Source organism: Carcharodon carcharias, chromosome 33 (genome assembly GCF_017639515.1).
Source record: "Carcharodon carcharias isolate sCarCar2 chromosome 33, sCarCar2.pri, whole genome shotgun sequence".
NCBI classification, from domain to species: domain Eukaryota; kingdom Metazoa; phylum Chordata; class Chondrichthyes; order Lamniformes; family Lamnidae; genus Carcharodon; species Carcharodon carcharias.
The window spans coordinates 12,222,231-12,240,577 of NC_054499.1; the positions used below are offsets into that span (position 1 = coordinate 12,222,231).

The 18,347-nt window shown below is 47.0% G+C and overlaps 1 protein-coding gene and 1 non-coding gene across 6 annotated transcripts in view; one reads left to right on the forward strand and one right to left on the reverse strand.

Moving 5' to 3' along the window:
* LOC121272298 (polyunsaturated fatty acid 5-lipoxygenase-like) overlaps positions 1–16,206 on the reverse strand; it is a 29,396-nt gene extending 13,190 nt beyond the window's left edge. Inside the window, exons 1-3 of one of the 5 annotated variants that reach the window (XM_041178880.1) lie at positions 15,109–15,223; positions 14,160–14,282; positions 10,289–10,395 (exon numbers count right to left, since the gene is read on the reverse strand). Coding sequence is in view for 2 of the 5 variants with exons in the window: in XM_041178878.1 (XP_041034812.1) it covers positions 9,511–9,558 (48 nt within the window). In the remaining 3 variants the exon portion in view is untranslated. Of the gene's footprint in view, positions 1–4,020; positions 4,065–4,765; positions 4,781–9,510; positions 9,572–10,288; positions 10,396–14,159; positions 14,283–15,108; positions 15,224–16,177 lie in introns of those variants that run through there. The other 4 variants (XM_041178879.1, XM_041178882.1, XM_041178878.1 and 1 more) reach the window with 4 other exon arrangements.
* On the forward strand, positions 7,775–7,881 carry LOC121272405. Its single transcript, XR_005941885.1, has one exon. It is a non-coding gene; the product is annotated as a U6 spliceosomal RNA (small nuclear RNA).
* Positions 16,207–18,347: the final 2,141 nt, after the last annotated feature.

The following is an 18,347-nucleotide window of genomic DNA, read 5'->3' on the forward strand; positions in this document are numbered from 1 at the left end:
CATAGGTGGAACTAGGAAAGAGGTTCTTCTTAGAGCATGTGAGGAGCTAGGCACTAAATTGAAAAGCAGGAGCTCAAAGACAATAATCTCTGTATTATTACCTCAGTTGCATGCAAATCGGCACAGGGTACATAAAATTAGAGAGATGATAACGTGGCTCAAAGACTGGTGTTGGGGAAGTGGGTTCTGGTTTGTGGGGCACTGGCACCAGCACTGGAGACAGTGGGGGCTGTACCATTGGGACACTCTACACCTGAACGGTGCTGGGATTGGAGTTCCTGTGAACTGCATAACTAGGGAAGTAGAGAGGGTTTTAAACTAAATAGTGGGGGCAAGAGATCAAATGTGGAAAGATGTGGTATATCAAAGATTAGAGACAAGGTAAGAGAGGAAATTAATAATATGAGAAATGAGGGTCAGAGAATGGCAGGAAGGGACAAAGAGAAAATAACCTAAGAATCAAGACTAGATGTCACAAAGATAACAAAGACTAAACTAATTTTCCGGCTGACATGCGGGTGGGGGAGCCCCATGTCAGCGCTTAAAATGTTCATGTTTTACACAAAGTTTTAATTCCTGAAAGTGTTTAAAAGTTGCCTGCGTGATTGTTGGCAGTTCTCATCGATTTCCAAGAGCTTCCTGTGTACTTTGAAACCAGTCTGCAGACAGTAATCTTTATCGGGCCTGCAGCTTTCCGGAGGCCTCCATTTAGCCTGGGGGTATAGGTTCTGTCCTCTCCACTGGAGGCAGCTCCCCTGAGGAGGAAGGGAGGGATAAAATAAGGAGGAGGCCAGGACAGGACAATCAGCCTCCAGGGGAGCCACCTTTGGGAGGCTAGGCACAAGGGGTGCAGGGCCAAGAGGTTGTCCACAGAAGACACCACTATCCTGCTGCCAGGGTGAACAGGCAGCGAAGCAGCTACCTCAATATGACTGAGGTGCAGTGCCGAAGGAGGCTCTGACTCTCAAGGGAGACAGTCAACTATATCTGTCAGATGATTGGCCCTGAGATCTCCGCTAACAGTGTGGGTGGACACCCCATGCTAGTGGCTCTGAAGTTCACAGTTGCCCTCCACTTCTATGCCTCTGGCTCCTTCCACACTGGGTGAGTGATCTTTGCGGTGTCTCCCAATCAGCTGTGCACACTTGTGTCAAGCAGGTCTCAGACGCTCTGTTCAGACGTGCATTGACCTTCATCCACTTCCACTGCGACAAGGCAAGTCAGGCACAGCAAACCAGAGGCTTCACGGCCATTGCTGGCTTCCCCCACATCCAGGGTGCAATGGACTGTACACATGTGGCCATCAAGGCGCCAGAAGGTGAGCCCGGTGCCTTCAATAACAGGAAGGGCTTCCACTCCATGAACATGCAGATACTGTGTGATCACAGGATGCAGATTTTACAAGTCTGTGCAAGGTACCCAGGCAGCTTCCACAACGCCTACATCTTCAGACACTCCCAGGTGCCGGGGCTCTTCAGTGCTCCAGCTCGGCTGGATAGTTGGCTAGTGCGTGACAAGGGCTATCCCCTCAGAAGGTGGCTCATGATGCCACTACGTCATCCAAGAACAGAGGCTGAGCAGCAGTACAATCGGAACCACGGCACCACAAGGGCTGTGGTGGAGAGAGCCATTGGTCTTCTCAAGATGCACTTCCGTTGCCTGGACCGCTCAGGAGGCGCACTCCGGTACCCCCCAGATCGTGTCTCTCTGATCATGGTAGTTTGCTGCGCCCTGCACAATCTTTCGCTGAAAAGGGGGGGATGCAGTTGACGATGAAGACCTTGACTCCCCGGATGAGGCTGCACATGATGAATCCAGCAGTGCCTCAGAGGATGAGGAAGCACAGGGCGATGATGAGGGGCAGAACACCGACCCACAATTACACCAAGGAGGCAGGGACACCCGGGACACTTTAATACAAAGAAGCTTCAGCTAGCTCCACACACATGGATCAGCAGGAACACATTGCTGGCACTTCCACACTTGACACTTAGGTGCCATATCTTCCACCCATTCAGCTGCAACTAAGAGCTTAGTACAGAAACATCAATGTCCATTCAAACACTCATGATAAATATGTGAAAAAGAAAAATGCACCACAAACAAAAGACCCTCAGCCATGGTAACAAAGGTGGACTTTATTCTGTCTAAAAGAAAAGCAAACAATGCTCCCTGCAATAAGAAAAATTTGAGTCTCTATTCTAAGGGCAACACAAAATCACGAGTGACATACCCGTGGAGTGCCTAACGTGTCTTATGCTTACGTTTGCGGGTGCTACGTCTAGGTGCCACCCCATCGCTCAGAGTGGCTTGTGAGACAGCCTGCTGACTCTGCTGTCCTATTGGTCTCGATGACCTTGGCGGGCATCCTCTGGCCCATGGAGCCTGTGATGGCTCCGGCTGGGAGCAAGTGGCCAGTTCTTGAACAGGTACCTCCCCGGTTGTCACAACTTCAACATAAGAAACGTTGACTGGCAGAGGGGCAGAGGAGCTGCTGCCCTCATGCGGAGCGCCCTGAGAGGAGCTCGCAGTGACGACAGACAGCTGCTGCATCAAAGTGAGGTCCCTTTCGACCTCCCTGCTCACCGCAGATGCATGGGCACCGAGTGCCCACACTTGGTGTCCACAATATCTCCCACTTTGGGAATGACCACCCATGGCCAGTACCACTATGAGAGCTTGCAGATCAGACCGTATCCCAATCTTAAAATGTTCCATTCAATTGAAGCCCCTCTCTATAAGAGTTGCCAATCTTTCATTAGAGGAAGCCTGAAGTTGTGCCCTAAGGGCCAAACCTTCACGTGGTCTCTGCCTAGAATCCTCCATTACAGACAGCAACTGAAATATTCCCTCATGTAACCCTGCCAGATGCAAATGCACTTCCTGCCACCTGTCCTGCAGCTGCTGCATTGGGGACAACTCCAGAGGCACGTCATCAGTGCCGGATTCAGCATGTGCCTCGTACCCTGCAGCCCTCCGGCTACTGGAGCCATCGGCACTCTCTGCCCCTACCATCTCCTCCAGCGATTGTGATGTGCCCTCTCCACTGTGACCCGGGACACTAGCTGACTGTAAAGTCCCCACTGAGATGTGTGTGTCTGTGCTGGTGCCTAGCTGGCTGAAATGCTGTGCCGCAAGTTGCACATGTTGACCCTCAAGTGTGAACGGAGGGCTGCGGTGTCGAGGTGCGGGTCGCTCTGGTGGTGATGCTGAAATTAACAACTAGGACAGTGCATCAGTTAGAGTACATTCAGTTCAACCTTTCATCCCTTTCACCCCAAGCCTCATAAGTCATTCACCCTTCAAGACCCTAAGGAGATGAATATTGGTGAGGTGGAAGAGTCAAGAGGAGCCCCAACCATTAAAGGCACATGCAGACAGGCTGGTCAAATGGCCTCAGGAGTGCCACATGGCATGTTATGAACCATAGGATTGGGGAGAGTGGGGAGAGCGCAGAGGTACCTGACCTGGATGCATTGTGGCCTGGATAGTTGCGGGGCTGAGGAAACATCGCAAACAGTTGCGACATTTGCCGTCGATCACAGGAGATTGAGACATAATTGGCCTTCATTCTGTTAGGAGGGGCATAGACCAGGTGGGCAGAAGGCAACATTTCCCCTTGGCGCAGGGATGAGTAACATGGTGGCATTTATCTAAGTTGAGCCATGAGGTTCACAGCTGAGGTGCTGGGGACCTTTTGGACAGAGTAATGTGGGGCTCACTGGCTGAAAGGGTGCTGGAGGTCCCAAACCCCCTCAGATGGAATAAGTCTTTGGCTGTGCAGCAGCGATCCAATGGTATGTTAGACCATGGGGATAGTGGTCACAAATGGGATAAGTTGACTTTAGAAGGTGATGGAGATGCAATTCCTCAAGGGGAAGAGGATCCCTTCTGTATGACCCACACGTCAGAATGTCTCAGTCTGTGAATGAGCATTGTTTCAGCATTAACGATTGCAGCAGCCGTCAGTGGGTTGGATGGTGGGCAGACAGAGTGGATGGGACTGTGGACCTCAAATACCTGGCTGTTGGACCCCAGCCTCGCCGCCCCAGGCCTCCTGCCTCCTGCCCAGCTCCATGGCCTGCTCTTCAAAGGGTTTGAGGCGCTGGAGGAGGGCGTGCCCACCTCCAGTCCTCTGGTGCTCCCGGGCATTGTGGTGACTTTTTGCCTGCAAAACAGAGAAGATTTATTGGGGCTGATCGCTCATGTACTCTGCATGCGCACGCTGCACCCTAACCACTGTGGTCCATCTGAGGCCTCTAGCAGCTCCTGTCCACACTACTGGTGATCAGTCCCCAGAAGATAGTACAGCTGCTCCCAACCCCCTCCCCCAACGGCCACTTTGGACACATTTGGCGTCCATCACTTTGAATAGCACACGGGTCTTAGCGCCCATGGCAAAGAGGCGCAACTAGGTGTGGCGCCGATGCCAGCAGATGCCACTTGGCCAAAACAGCTTGAGACACCCCTTCCACCATCTCATCACCATCAATATGACATGTGTTGGAGTTCTGAGTATGTGTCTAGCTGCCTCCCGTGCAGATTGCCCCCAGACTACTCACATGCCACAAAGACCAACACATGCTGCGGGGAGGACCCTTCTTCTCCTCAACTACTAAGGCTGATGTAAGCATGGGCAGTACCCATTTGCTGACCCAGCATGTGCCAAATGCCCTATGCAGTAATGACAGCAAGACGTGGAGGGGGGGCTTAAAGGCTAAGGCTGCTTTCTGGGTCAAATGGCCAAGACTGACATGGTACTCACCCGTCCAGAGCGCAGCAAATCATTGAATATTTTCCTGCACTGGGTGCCAGTTCGCCGCACATCATCATGGGCACTTACAGCGTCACCCACCTCCTTCCACACCTGGCTGGTGACATGGGGGGGCCCTCCTCCTCCCATCCTCCGGATACAGAATGTGCCGACGGATAGACACCTCTTGCAGGAAGACAGCAAGGCATGTATCTGAAAATCGGGGGGCACAGTGGCCCCCCCGCTGGCCTCTCCTGCAGCCTGACCACCACCCACCCCCCACCCCCCGCCCACTCCTCCTGCTCATGCTGCTGTCCACTCGGTCCTCCCTCCCTCTCTCCACTAGTGGCTATGGTGCACTGCCTCGAGCAGGCTGCCTGGCCATTCTTTATACAAGATGCTGGCTCCCCTTTGGAACCGGCAGTCTGAGGCCACCCCCCCCACCCCATGACTACATTCCCGTTCTCCACGGGAGTTATTAACCCTCTGGCCAGGCCTTAATTGGCCTGCCCGCGGAAAATGGTGGCGCAGCCCATTTCTCCAGCGGCAATCAGCCGCCTGCCTGCTGCCGAGTTGGTCTGGCCCACCCGACTGATGAATGGAAAACTCGGGCCTAAGGCTCTGTATCTGAAGTAATTATGACGTAAATAAATATGATCTGATAGCCATTAAGGAGACCTGGCTGCAAGATTACAAGGATTGGATCCTGAATATTGAGGGGGATACGACATTCAAGAAGAATAGGAAGCTACGTAAAGGTGGAGGAGGAGCACTGTCAATCAAGGATGGCATTAGTGCAATAGTTATAGGTGACCTTGGTTGAGGAGATCAGGGTGTAGAATCGGTTTGTGTGGAGATGAGGAATAGTAGGGGAAAGAAGTCACTAATGAGAGTGGTCTACAGGCCCTGACAGTAACCACAATGTAGGACAAAGTATACAAGAAGAAATATTGGGTGCTTGTGATAAAGACACGGCAATAATCATGGGTGCTTTTAATCTACATATAAACTGGAAAAAATCAGATTGGCAGTAGTAGCCTTGATGAGTAGTTCATTGAATGCTTTCGAGATAGTTTCTTAAAGCAGCACATTCTGGAACCAACCAGAGAGCAGGTTATATTAGGTTTGGTTTAATGTAATGTGACAGGATTCATTATTGACTTCAGATTAAAGGCAGCGGGCACAATATGATTGAATTTTACATCCAGTTTGAAAGGGAGAAGAGTGGGTCTAAGACTAGTATTTTAAACTTAAATAAGGGCAACTATGTGGACATGAAAGCTGAGCTAGCTGCAATGAACTGGGATATTAGGCCAGGGGATGGATCAGTAGAAAAGCAGTGGCAGACATTTAAGGGAATATTTCAGAATACTCAGAATAAGTATATTCCTACTATAAAGAAAAATACTAAAGGGAGGACCCACCATCCGTGGTTAACTAAAGAAGTTAGGGAAAGCATCAAACTTAAGGAAAAAGTAGAAACTACACAAAGATGAATGGCAGGTCAGATGATTGGTCAGAATATAAAGAATAGCAGAGAATGACTAAAAGGTTAATCAGGAGAAAGAAATTAGAGTTGGAGAGGAAGCTAGCTAGAAATGTAAAAATGGATAGCAAGAGTTTCTACAGGTATTTAAATAGGAAAAGAGTAGGTAAAATGAGTGTTGGTCCTCTAGAGGATGAAAATGGGGACATAAGAGTAGATAATAAGGAAATGGTTGATGAAGTGAACAAATATTTTGCTTCATAGTGCAGAACTTTGTATTACTAACAAAAAGAGACATGTTGAAACTTTTCGTTTTGCACTCAGCAGGGCACTCGCAAGAATACCAATATGAGGGGAAGACAACAATTTATACTGTATGTGAAGAGAGTGCTGATTGGCAACGCCACTTGACAACTATGGAGGATGCACCACTGATGGTGTCTGACAGTTAACAGCCAAGCATTGTTTAAAATTTAAACCAGACAGCTTGACACTAATTGGTCAAGGCATTGCCCTGAGCAATGAGTCAGTGAGTGGCCATCATTTATTTGTTTAGCTGAAACAGGCACAATGTGTGTACATGTTCTTTATGTCTGCAAAGAACAGGGCCCTGTGAATTAATGTATGTAGCTTCCAACACACGCAAATGCACCATAATGTGAGCCCGATTGGTAACCTTAAATTGGTTGTCAGTGTAATTCTTAGCACACTGAGGATTATTCAGCAAATGTTGCCCAGTCACGGAATCACATCTAATACTGGACACTGTTTTGAGTTCTGCAATCATGGGCTGGTTGTATATGGTCTGTACCCTGCCCATTTCGAACAGCATGCCCCAGCTGCCGTTCGCTATGATTCATTGTTCTTTGCAGACAGAAACCAGTGTCCACTGAAGATGCTGAATACTTGAAAGCGCGTCTAGCTGATCTAGCGCATGCATGTTACGGGATTCCAAACAATCTGTCCAACTTTCACATGCAACGCGAATGTCTTACAGCATTGCGAAGCTTTAAGACCAGCCCAGACATTCACATCAGTCAACCCAGCAAAGAAACAGGAATAGTCATCCTTAACAGACATGACCATATAAACAAAATGCACGCAATTCTTAATGACAGGTCCAAATTCACCTCCATCGGACCTGCCACTCAACATGACTGGACAGCCTTGCTCGAAACTAAGCTAAAAAAACACTTGCTGGACTTGTCTAAGAGTGATGAGCTACCATATGACAAGGCTAGTTCTCACAGTTCGCTGCCCCTGCTTATGTATGGGCTGCCCAAGACACATAAAAGTGATGTCCCTTTACACCACATCTTATCTATGACTGTTTCTGCGCAACATGAATTGGCCATATGGTTGGGTGAATTGCTACAATCAGCTTTAACCAAGTTTTCCACATACAAGGTGATGGACTCCTTCACATTTACGAAGGCCATACAGGACTTGCATAGCGATAGCAATGCTGTGTCCATGTGCTCATTGGCTAGCTCGTTGCTAGCAAATTCATCAATGTTCCACTTAAGGAAGCCATAGTGCTCACTTCGGCAGCACATATATTAAAATTGGAACGATACAGAGAAGATTAGCATGTCCCCTGCGCAAGGATGACACGCAAATTCGTGAAGCGTCCGTATTTTAGACATACAACACATTAAGGAAGCCATAGACATTTTCACTGCAGCACTATATCGTGGTGATCTAGACCTGCCACCATTGCTTGAATCAGTATTCATTGAATTTATGAACTCAGCATATGCGCAGTTGAGTTGAGTTTTAATGACACCATGTATGTCCAAATAGCTAGTGTTGCCATGGGATCCCTCTAAGCCCCGTTCTCACAAACATCTTTGTTGGGTCCATGTCTTTAATGGAATGACACCTAACTTCCTACCTCTTGCATGTTTGTGATATGTAGATGATATGTTTGCTATATTTAAATCCGCAGCTGCATGTAATGATTGCTTTACATGCCTTAATTGGCTCCATTCTGCACTCAAATTCACCAATGAAATGGAGCAGTCAAATGAACTTCCCCTTCCTTGAGGTACTAGTTGAGAAATCTGCCAGTGGATTCTCTACCGTGGTCTACCTCAAGCCTACCTTGACTGGTCAATGTACACATTGGATTTCTTACAGTTCCACACGCTATAAGATTGGTCTAATCGGCAACCTTGTAAATAGGCCCCTAGCCATTTGCTCACCATGCAAGCTTGATGCCAAAATAGGACACATCAAAGACATCCTGTGGGGTAATGGCTACCCTGATCAGATCATTTGGGGCTGTATATCACGCAAACTTGTGAACGTGCCTAAGACTGTCACTTCCAGCCCTAAAAAGTGCCCTATCTATCTCAGATTACCCTGGAAGGGCAAGGTATTTCAAACATTTGAACAACAGGTGAAGCTAGCTGTTTCATGCTGTTGCTATGCAGTAACAACAGGAATGGTATTCACCACTAATAGGATGCTGCCGTCAAGACAAAAAGACGTTCTGGTTATCACACAAATGAGTAATGTGGTATATGAGCTTCAGTGCAAGTGTGGTGCCAGGTGTGTAGGCTGTACGCCAAAGACTGGCAGACCATATCAAACAGCATGTCCCAGCTGCTGTTCACAACAGTCAGGATACAGACCGTACCTAACCAGCCCGTGTTTGCAAAGTTCAAAACACAGCTTCCAATATTAGATGTGATTCTGTGATTGGATAATATTTGCTGAATAATCCTCAAGGTGCTAAGAATTACGCTGACAACCGATTTAAGATTGTCAGTCGGGCTCGCCTGTGGTACATTTGTACACATTTGTGTGTACTGGAAGCTACATATGTTAATACGTAGGGCCCTGTTCTTTGCAGGCAGAAAGAAAATGTACATACAATGTGACTATTTCAGCTAAGCAAAATAAATGACAGCCATTCGCTGACTCATTCCTCAGGGCAATGTCTTGATCAATCAGGGTCAAGTTGCCTGGTTTAAATTTCAAACAATGCTTGGCAGTTAACTGTCAGTCACCACCAAATCATGCATTCTCCATGGCAATGCCTCTATTGAATGGTGGAGAAGGCTCGAGGGGTCGGATGGCCTACTTCCGCTTCTATTTTGTTTGTTTGTGTGTACAACAGCTACTGATTTTACAACACCTCCTTTCTGAAAAATACCAACACCAATATCCTTCACTGAAACAAATTCCCCCAGAAACTGCACAGAACGACCCTGGGATTGCCCATGTCCCAGTTTGACCTCTGGCTCGCAGGGTGAAAAGTTATTTCCTTCATTTCCTGTTCCAGGGTGGAGCAGCCAAGAGAATTCCTGACCATGGCATCTGTCACAGGAAAATTCATTGGCATTTTGCCACATTTCTGTATCAGGACTGGGTTGAAGCCATTCAGGAACTGGTATCCGAAAAACCAGTCCTCCATCCAGTGTTCCCTGACATATACTGGGAGAGAAAAAAAATGGAAAAATTAGCATTTGGAATCACCTAGATCGGGTTAACATTAACTTAAAGCCAATCTGGAGTAACATCACAGAGCCAGGTAATCCCTGCACAGGAGAATTTCCTCATGGCCCTTAGAAGAGCAGGAAAGAAAAGTAAGTTGGGGGGGTGGGGGGGGAGATGGTGCGGGCAAAGACGTCTGGATTAAACACTGTCTCATTTATTAAATTGAGGCCCCAACTGCCCTCTCAGTTGGTTGTAGAAGGACACTATTTAAAGAAGAGGATGGGGGTTGTCGCTGGTGTTCTGGGCCAACACATGTACCCCTCAAGCAACATCAATAAAAAATTATCTTGTCGCTCTCACATTGTTGTTGGTGGGATCTAGCTGTGCGCAGGTTAGCTGCTGTGTTTCCTACATTACAACTGTGACAATACTTCAAAAGTACTTCAATGGCTGTAAAGAGCTTTGGGGTGTACCAAGCTATACACATGTTTAAAATGAATCTTTCCCTCTAGGTGGTCTCCCCAGGGTGATAAATATTGTATTGTTGATATTTTCGTATTTGATTAGGAACCCAATCACCCCCTTCCTAATTGTTGACTTATTACCTGCAATGGAATTTTTGACTTTCCAAAAAATGTTATCAAAGTTCTCAATGGTGGTCCACGATTCTCCAAACATGTTCACAAACCTCTTCACTTGCAAGACTCCAAAGCTAAAGAAATAAACACACAAAGGGAGGGCCATTATACAAAGACTGTGGCCTTTCTCACTCTCTGAACAGTGAGTGAATCCTCAGACTATTAATGCTGACCCCATAGCTTTGAATATTGCCGAGAAGGAAATGTTGCTGAAGCTTTTCATCTTGCACTCATCAGGACAAACGCAGAAAATGCCAAATTTCAAGCAATCACAACAATTTATACCGCAGGAGGAAACTGTTGCCAAGTCAAATCTGATTGGCTGAGCTGTTAGCATGGCGGAAGCAGCAGGGCCCCCAAGCACCCAGGTAATTCAAAAAAGGTGCAAGGCTTGAACATATTCCCTGGGCAGGACTTTACATCCCACGGGCTGGCGCGTGCCTGACCCGATGGGGCGTAAAATAGCGCACAATGGCGTCGGGCGAGCGTCCCGACATCATCGCGCACTCGTGCGATATTTCTCTCTGCAGGCACAAGCGGGAGCCAGAGCCGCGCCTGCCATTAATTAACAGGCCACTTGAGGCCATTAACTGTCCAACTGATTTTGCGCTCATCAATCGGGCAAAACCGGAAAGCGACCAGCTGACATTTTCAAAAACCTCATCCAAGGGTGGGATAAAAACGGTCAGCAGCATTGCCAGTGTGAGTAGTGAGGAGTTTGGTAGATAGTTTGCTGCTGGGGACTTGTTGGTACTTGGCAGCTTCATCTCTGTTCAGGGCTTCATTCTTTGCATTTCCAGTTTTTATTTCAGGACTCCTTGGTATCCGCATGGCCCCCGGAGGATTCTGACCGTGTGGACCATTCCAGGTATCAGACAGCCTTCTGTTACCCTGGTAATGAGGATTGTGGTCTCCACTGGTGGCACTTCCACTGAGGAGAAAGAGAGGCCAGGTGTCCCAATGCAGCTTCCAGGGGAGGGACCTGTGGGAGGAGAGGTACAGGCACAAGGACCGCAGGGCCAGCAGGAAGTCCAAGGCAGAGGGGGCCACAGAAGATGCCTGCTGCCAGGGTTTACAGGCGGCGATGCAGCTACCTCAATGTGTCTGAGGTGCAACGCTGAAGGAGGCTCTGCCTCTCAAGGGGACAGTGACCTCCATTTGTCAGATGATTGGGCCTGAGATCAGCTCCGACTGTGTGAGTGGACACCTCATGCCAGTGGCTCTGAAGGTCACAATGGCTCTCGACATCTATACCTCCGGCTCTTTCCAGGGGTCTGTGTGAAGATTCTACAATCAGCTGTCCAAAGTTGCATCAAGTTGGTGACAGAAGCTCTGTTCAGGCTTTATTCTTTACCGTAAGACGAGGCCAGCCAGGCTGAGTGAGCCAGAGGCTTTGCAGTGATTGCTGGCTTCCCCCACATCCAGGGTACAATTGACAGCACACATGTGGCCATCAAGGTGCCAACGAGTCAGCCGGGTGCCTTCGTCAACAGAAAGGGATTCCACTCCATGAACGTACAGATAGTGTGTGATCACAGGATGCTGATTCTGCAAGTCTGTGCAAGGTACCCTGGCAGCTTCCATGATGCTTACATCCTGAGACACTCCCACGTTCCGAGGCTCTTCAGTGATCCAGCCCGACTCGATGGATGGCTGGTGGGTGACAAGGGCTATGATGCCTCTCCGCCACCCAAGAACCGAGGCAGAGAAGTGTTACAATATGAATCATGTCTCCAAAAGGGGACCATAGGTCTTCTCAAGATGTGCTTCCAATGCCTGGACCATTTGGGGGGTGTACTACAATACCCCCAGAGTGGGTGTCATTGATAGTGGTTGCATGCTGCACTCTCCAAAATCTGGTACTGGCAAGGGGGGGCCCTCTGAAGGAATAGGGTCATGACCCAGCTGCTCAGGCCACAGATGAAGAGTCCAGTAGTGAGTCAGAAGAGGAGCACAGTGAGGAGAACGCTGAGGGCATGGAGGGAGACCTCGGTAACCTCTAGGGAAGCAAGGACATCAGGGATGCCTTGATCCAACGCTCCTTCAGCTAGGCTACCAAAGATCAGCTTCAACTGCATGCCAGAGCTGCTGTCTCCATCCCGGATGTCTGAAAGAACCCTTTCATTTGAACACTAAGAGCACTCAGTGCCTGTGCAATGAAATTCAAAGCCACTTACGTCCAGCATTACATACTGGTGTACCCTGCATCCATAAAATAAAAAGGTGAAGCACAGGACCCGTCCCCCACTCGGCCCATCCCGACCAGTGTGGAGCCACATTCCATGCTGGGTGGGCCTTAATTGGCCTGTCAGTGTGAAATCGCGGTCAGAGGCTGATCATGGGCGATGGACCATTTCCCGACCGCTCCCGAGCCCACCCGCTGCGCCCGCCCAATGACCTCAAAATCCTGCCCCTTTTGTTTGTAGAAAATGGGTTCCTGATTATGAATGCATGTCACTTCCAGCAAGCGTAAATGAGCCAGGTTATGAGATCGACTGATTATCTTAAATTCTTTTGTTAGTGTTATGATGCAGCAGGTGATATGTTCCAGGTGGATTGGATCCATGAGGGAAACTCAATCCTGCTATCACAACGGTTTTGCAATTTGTATTTATTTGATACATGCGCTTGATTCAGTAGTAACAAGTCCGCCACGACTCTCGAGATTAACATTTTTTAACAAAAGAAAAGATTTCAAGCACATACATAGGTCTACAAATTACTACTATAATAAATCCTAAAACCCTTAATTAATCTGGCTTCCAGTTACACACCCATTAAGGAAACAGTAAACAAAAAAGATTTTAAACAGATTCCAGCCAGTTAACACAATATCCTGGGCAGTAGAATTCAAAGTGGCTTTCCCAAGCTTCTGTTTCTGTAGACAGCAGCTTAATGCACAAATACTGGAGGCTTTTCACACTTCTGGTAGATCTTACAATGCTTTCCCTCTCTGACACAAAGCCTCTTCTCCCTTATACATGTTTCTCCTTTTTATTGAAAATTGTATTGTTCCCATATGTCTTTGGAACTTTACCTTCCTCATCATATAAATCTTTGCATGGTGCTAACATTATCAGTAACCCTTGGGAAAAATAAACACGCTGCTTGGCCTAGCTTCTCTGGCTACTCACATCCCACCCAGTCCCTCCATTCACCTCTCTGCAGTTACACATTCTACACCCTGAACACCTCTGACAACAAAGCTCCCACAGCCGTTCAGCCATTAAGCTTGCAATGTGTTTGCTTGTATTTAAGACGTCCTACCATCTCTTTGAAATTCAAACTACCCTGATCTATCTAAAAATGCAAATTCTCCTCGCCTCACATTCAAAAACTTCAGTCATGTTTACATATTTCAAACCTAGCTTTTTTTGATGAGTCAAAGCCTCCAGAACAGCTGCCCCAACTCAATTAAATCCCACAGACACACACACACAGAAACTAACCAAACCCCACTATTAACCTACTTTTACAATAAATCACAATAATATTATGAGAATTATTATACTTTTATGACAGTTAGTGTAGCTATTAGCACACTCAGGATTGCGATCGTTTGAAATTTGGCATTCTTGCCTTTGTCCTGTGCCCACCAACTACACAAAACAACAGTCAGGACTAATGAATGTTGATTCCAAAGCTAAGTTCAGCAAAGTAGACCAGTCACAGTCTAGGACTAGGGGGCACAGTCTAAAAATTAGTCCCGGAGCTTTTGGAGGGGTTGGAAGAACTTTGGAACTCTATTCTGCAAACAGCAATTGCTGATTTTAAATCTGAGATTGATTGATAGATCTTTGTTCAGATGGCATCTCACAGCTACCAATGTGAAACGTACACTGTTGCCATGCACCATTTGAAATTTCGTTATTTCTCGGAACTAAACCTCAAATCCATAAGAAGGTCATCCACTGACTCAGCATCAATACACCTTGGCAGATTGGGGGCACAGAGTTTCCACCTAAAATACAAAGACAGGCCCCTGTTAGATTGCGAGAGAAAGACAAGTCTGGGTGAAAGTTAAAATCTTTCAATTGGATTTGGTTGTGCCTATGAAGATTTAAAATTGAATTGAAATACACTCTGGGATTCACAGGGAACTGGAATTACTGAGGGGACATTCCGGACATTGTTTCTTCAACGTAAGGTCAGAGTTCTCAAGCTCTGATTTCTGCTGACATCAGCCACCCAGCAAAGTCACATCCCACCCAGTCCCTCCATTCATCTCTCTGCAGTTACACATTCTACACCCTGAACACCTCTGACAACAAAGCTCCCACGGCCGTTCAGCCATTAAGCTTTCAATGTGTTTGCCTGTACTTAAGATGTCCTTCTCTCTCTCCTTTGGGTCACTTTCTTCCTGGGAGCCATTGGGTGTTGGTCACTGGGCCAGAGACTGCCCTTCTCAGGAAAGAGCTTCAGAGAACATGGCTTATGACAAGAGATCCTTATATGAATGCAATTCATCAAATTTGAATGAATACACTCACAAGATTGGTTTAATATTGAGTTAAGACTGAGAGTGCAGGACACCTCCAAGGTTGGAAACAGAAAATAGCAGGTAGAATAAATGAATGAGATAGTTAACCTGATGTTTAACCTGGGACACTTTTCTCTAGAAAAGAGAAGATTGAGGGGTGACCTGAAAAAGGTCTTTAAGATTATAAAAGAGTTTGATAGCTAGGGCAGAGGTTGTTTTCACCCATAGAGGAGACCATAACTAGAGGCCCACAAATGTAAGACAGTCATGATAAATCTAATCAAGGAACCAAGAGAAACTTGCTCACCCAGACAGTGGAGTCACTAAGGTCGTTTCATTACATTAGAGGTGCCATATTAACATAAGTTGTTGTTGAACAGTTGAGGTGAATAGCCTGGATGCATTTAAGGGGAGGGTTGGACAAACACACAAGAGAGAAAGGAATAAAAGGATATGTTGATGAGGTTAAATAATGGGCGAGAGGAGATTTACATGAAGCATCATCAGCAGGAACCAGTTAGGCCGGTTTCTTTGCCGCGAATCTCATGTGATACTTGGCAGTTTTTCAAAGCAATAATTAAGGGGTGAAAATGTTGATTAACTTTTGGAGATTCTGGAAAGAACTGCAATAAATCACAGCAAAGCAGGTCACTGTCACTGTTACTGGCAGACATCACTGAAATGAAAGAGTACAGAACTAACTTTTTGAGTGCTGAATGTCTTTTGGAACTTGTCTGTTTGTTAACTGTGAAAAGTGATTTTTCCTTTAGTCTGGACAAAGAGAGGTGCATGTGGAGCACCCACAGACCCCTTGGGACATTCATGTTCCACGGCTTCATCAGGTAGACACTCGGTCAGAATATTAGCTAACAATCTCATTGCCAGTAGATGAGTGACCCATAGCCTCTCCATGAGGTATCTGGGATTACCTGTAGAGCTGCTGTCTCTCCCGCAGTTCATCTTGGCGATGGGACTGAAATATGGGCAACTGATCATCACAGGCTCTCTTAGCTGCAACAGAACATTCCAGAGTTGAGTACAGGCTATGAGTTGCAGGCTGGAATCCAACGTCAAGATTTTACTCGTTCATGTATGGAAAAGAATGGATGCCCAGCTTTCAAGTTACAGACTGAAACCTAATAAATGGTTTATCTATACAATATTAGTTATCAGAAGTGAACACTGTCTGAACCTAATCACGGGTTCAGAAGGGTTTTATAAAAAATCAGCAGTGTGTACCACCTATGAGATATATGCAGCAACCATTGCTCCTTCGACAGCACCTTCCCAGCCTATAACCTCTACCATCTAGAAGGACAAGGGCAGAAGATACATAGGAACACCACCACCTGGAAGTTCCTCTCCAATTCACTCACCATTCTGACTTGGAAATATATTGCTGTTCCTTCACTGTCGCTGGGTTAAAACCCTGGAACCCCCTCCCTAACAACACTGTGGATGTGCCTACACCACAGGGACTGTAGCAGTTCAAGAAGGCAGCTCAGCACCACCTTCTCAAGGGCAATTAGGGATGGGCACCAAATGCTGGAATTGCCAGCAACGCCCACACCCCATGAATGTCTTGAAATCGGAGTATTTTTATTCTATGAAGAGCTATTTAACTAAAGTTGCTGGCACACCTGTGCACTATCTGATGCAATGGACAGCACAGAATTTTGATCAACAAGAGCAATACCTTATTTTGAACAGATTTAGGGTACAGGGGCTTAACCCTGACTTGGGGCTCGAAAAATGTCCTGTAATGTGCTCAAAACAGTTTGAAACACGCAATCCTTCGGGTGAAGCCTTAAACTGAGACCCTCCAGGAAACTATTCCAAAGAAATACAGCGGAGTTCCCCCCAGTGTCCTGGCCAAACATTTATCCCTCATCCAGCAACACCAAGAACAATATTCTGGTCATTAATTCAATGCTGTTAGTGGGATCTTGCTATGCATAAATTGGCTGCCTGCGGTTCCTACAATCCAAAAGTACTTTGATTGTAAAGCACCCACGGGACCTCCTGAGGCTGAGAATGGTCTCGCTCAATCAAAGTTATTTCAATGGGTGTTATTTCACCAAGCCCCCATGGGCTTTCCCTTCTCTCCTGTCCCCTCCCAGAGGTGTACAGTGCAATTGTCCAGCCACATGTAGCAGGGGAAATGGAAGGTCATTCCCAAGGGGGTCCCCACCGTCACCGAGCAGCAGAACCAGTAATCTTGCCCCAGCAATAAGTAATCTGTGAGTCAGAATCTATTCACTTCCAGCTGAACGAACCAAATGGCGCCAAGGTCCTCGTCACTGGTGATTTCATACTGATCCACCTGGAAGTTACATTAAGCTGAGGGGTTACAATACAACATGAAAATCATGCACAGGATGATGCAGTGCATGATTACACTGCTCATTGGTGCTCGAGACCAGTAGGTGAGGTTTAAAACCTCTGCTGAGGTAGTGTTATTAAATTGCCACCCCCCACTATAAGCCTTTCCCTCCAGATCGCAAGGTAGTGGTGCGACACTGGAAATTGTGCCTGCTAATGTCGTGCAAGAACAGCATTAGACTGGGCAATGATGCCTTCCATTGCCAAATAGGCCACCAACAACAGCGACTTGCATTTATGGAGTGCCTTTAGCATAGTGAAATGTCTTAAAGTGCTTCACAGGAGTGTTTGGAGCAATTGATCTTGAACCACGTAAGATGATATTCGGACAGTTGACCAGAAGCTCGGTCGGAGAGGTGGGTTTTAAAGGAAATCTTTAAGGGAGAGTCACGGAAAGGTTTAGGGAGGGAATTCCAGAGTTTGGGGGCGAAGGTCATTAACAGTTGGGCGATTGGGGGATGTGCAAGAGGCCAGAGTTGGTGGAGTGCAGGGATCGTGGAGGGTCGTAGGGCTGGAGGAGGTAACAGAAATGGGGTGGGGCGGAGGGTAGGGGCTGTGAGACCTTGGAAGGATTTGGACACAAGCACGAGGAATTTTTAAAAAAACAGCCTTTCACAAAAAAAAAGTTTAGGCATCAACCAATGATCTGCTCCCCCTTTGGATGTATCCAGTTCTATCGAAGGATTGACCACTGCACTTCCCATTCAGACTGGTGGCTCACCTTCAAAATATCATCCCGCCTTTTCTGCTCACAGTAAGACCCGCTATCTATTCTCAACCAGCTTCTGCTTTTATTTCAGACTTCCAACACTCGCGGTTTGCTTTCTCGTTCCTCAGAAGCGATAAAGTGCCTAACGTTGTCCACATGGCAAATGGCTGCTTCCTGTTATAAAAGCGAAGAACTGAGGATGCTGGAAATCCAAAACAAAAACAAAAACAGAAATACCTGGGAAAAAAAAACTTTTACTTAGCTCTGTTGAAGGGTCATGAGGAACTCGAAACATCAACTGTGCTCTCCTCCACCAATGCTGCCAGACCTGCAGACCTTATGAAATCACAGTCGGGGCCCGATTGCAGGTAGCAGACCATTGCGCAGCTTCTCCTGGGCCCACCCTCCGCGCCCACCCAACACAGTAAAAATTCTGCCTGTGGAGCTAAGATACA